This window comes from Portunus trituberculatus, chromosome 2 (genome assembly GCF_017591435.1).
Source record: "Portunus trituberculatus isolate SZX2019 chromosome 2, ASM1759143v1, whole genome shotgun sequence".
NCBI classification, from domain to species: Eukaryota; Metazoa; Arthropoda; class Malacostraca; order Decapoda; family Portunidae; genus Portunus; species Portunus trituberculatus.
The window spans coordinates 10,016,303-10,018,802 of record NC_059256.1 but is presented as its reverse complement, the minus strand read 5'-3'; the positions used below and the strand labels follow the sequence as shown (position 1 = coordinate 10,018,802).

The window sequence follows — 2,500 nt, the reverse complement described above, 5'->3', positions numbered from 1 at the left end:
GAGACAAGATATTAAATAAACGAAAAAATCACATTAATATATATAAAAAAAACACACATACACACACACACACATGCCCTTGACCTCACAACACTTACATTGAACCTCCCCCTGTCCACCAGAAGAGCTGGGTCAATCCTGAGGTCAGACGGGGTCAATCTAGCCAAGAGGTCACACAATTGATCATAATTCTTCTTAAAATTGGTTTGACTTAGCTGTTTGTCTCTCCTGAAGGTGTTAATAGCCAGCCGGGCGATATTTTGTATAAGAGACGCCATTTTCTACTATTTTCTGGTGTTTTTAGTGGGTTTCCTCTCTCCCTTTCCTCTTTTTTTTCCCTTTTTTCCTCTCTGCTCTCTCTCTCTCTCTCTCTCTCTGGGTCTCGGTCTGGGTCCTGGAAATTCTCGGCCAAAATAACAACTTTCCGCGTTCACTCTTCGGTTTATTTTGCTTTATTTTTCTTTGTTTACGTCTTAGTTCTCGCTTTCTTCCATCTGTTTCTATTTATTTTCTTTATTTTTCCGCTTTATTCTTGTTTTTCCCTCGTTTTTTCCGTATTTTTGAAGTTATAAGTGGTTGATTGGTTGGTGAATGCATATAAACAGCTGTTTCCCTCAGGCCTACCAACCCTTCTCCTGTTCTTTTATTAGCATATATAAAATCTCTATTATTTCCCTTACACTTCACAATTTTAACCCCATATTCATAAAAAACGTCTTAAAATACACCGTTACCGACAAATAGGATTAAAATTGACTACGTAATACGAAAATAAGCTACATTTATTCGATTAACAGGATTCGTGCTTTCCCTAATACAAACAGGATTTAGATTTAAAATGGAGGATTAATGGTTCTTTATCTCTCTATATAAATGCAATAGGGGACTCAAAATGGCGGAAGAGGGGCTTAGGGTGTGTATTCTAACGCCAGCCTGTAGCCTACGTGACGGAGGAAGAGTGAGGGAGAGGGAGAGGGAGAGGAGGAGGAGAGGCTGGGAGAGGGATATTATTCTCAATGTAAACTTTGATATTCACGTGCAAAAGGTTAAAGCGTTGAGTTTGTGTTTATTTGTTGTTATTAGGAGTGGTGGTGGTGGTGGTGGTGGTGGTGGTGGTGGTAGGAGGGGAAAAAATATGTGCTTTGTGTGTGTGTGTGTCTGTGTGTGTGTGTGTGTCTCTCTCTCTCTCTCTATCTCTCAATTCTTTCCTATTATCCTCTCTATCTCTTATTTCTTCTCTATATTCGTCCAGTGAGCTAAAAATCATCATATTTCCTTTATTTTCCCGATTTTTACTCCTAAGTTATTATTCTGTATCTTATTTTCCATTTTCCTTCGCTCCTTCTCTAAATAAATAATCGTTAAAGTTATTATCAATATTTAAGCTGATATTAAAATATTTGTTCAGTTAACCTTAAAATAATTAGTAGAAGAAAACGTAATGTAAAGAAGAAAACGGAGTAATTTTAAGGGTAACGTAGATAAAATTGAAGTCAAGCGAGAATTAATACATTTATATAAAAATAGGTAAATATTATTAAGCATTAAATTAACCAAATGACATTCAAAAATAAATAAATAAATAAATAAATAAATAAATAGACAACGAAAATAAAATAAATAAATAATGCAAAGAAATTATTATTATTATTATTATTATTATTATTATTATTATTATTATTATTATTATTAGTCAGGAATACCAACTGAAATATCTTGGAATCTAACTGAATGCATATCTTGGAATCTATTAAATAAGACTGGAATGCACTAAAATTAACTGGAATGGCTTGGAATCTATTAAATAAGACTGGAATGCACTAAAATTAACTGGAATGGCTGGAATCGATTTAATAAGACTGGAATGCACTAAAATTTAACTGAATTGGAATCGATTTAATAAGACTGGAATGCACTAAAATTTAACTGGAATCTCTTGGAATCGATTAAATAAGACTGGAATGCACTAAAATTTAACTGGAATGGCTTGGAATCGATTTAATAAGACTGGAATGCACTAAAATTTAACTGGAATATTCTGGAATCGATTTAATGAGACTGGAATGCACTAAAATTTAACTGGAATGGCTTGGAATCGATTTAATAAGACTGGAATGCACTAAAATTTAACTGGAATGGCTTGGAATCTATTAAATAAGACTGGAATGCACTAAAATTTAACTGGAATGGCTTGGAATCGATTTAATAAGACTGGAATGCACTAAAATTTAACTGGAATGGCTTGGAATCGATTTAATAAGACTGGAATGCACTAAAATTTAACTGGAATATCTTGGAATCGGTTTAATAAGACTGGAATGCACTAAAATTTAACTGGAATCTCTTGGAATCGATTAAATAACACTGGAATGCACTAAAATTTAACTGGAATGGCTTGGAATCTGATTTGGAATAAGACTGGAATGCACTAAAATTTAACTGGAATCTCTTGGAATCGATTTAATAAGACTGGAATGCACTAAAATTTAACTGGAATGGC

At 33.6% G+C, this 2,500-nt stretch overlaps 1 protein-coding gene and 2 long non-coding RNA genes across 3 annotated transcripts in view; all 3 read right to left on the bottom strand.

The window, feature by feature from the left end:
* LOC123505367 (2-aminoethanethiol dioxygenase-like) overlaps positions 1–373 on the bottom strand; it is a 3,474-nt gene extending 3,101 nt beyond the window's left edge. The window contains exon 1 of the mRNA XM_045256589.1: positions 99–373. Coding sequence (XP_045112524.1) covers positions 99–278 — 180 coding nt within the window. The 5' untranslated portion in view covers positions 279–373. The remainder of the gene's footprint in view (positions 1–98) is intronic.
* The window catches only part of LOC123505400, a 21,849-nt gene that overhangs the window by 6,976 nt on the left and 12,373 nt on the right, over positions 1–2,500 (bottom strand). The window lies entirely within an intron of this gene.
* Positions 1–2,500, bottom strand: part of LOC123505398 — an 11,619-nt gene that overhangs the window by 3,911 nt on the left and 5,208 nt on the right. The gene's annotated exons all lie outside the window — the stretch shown is intronic.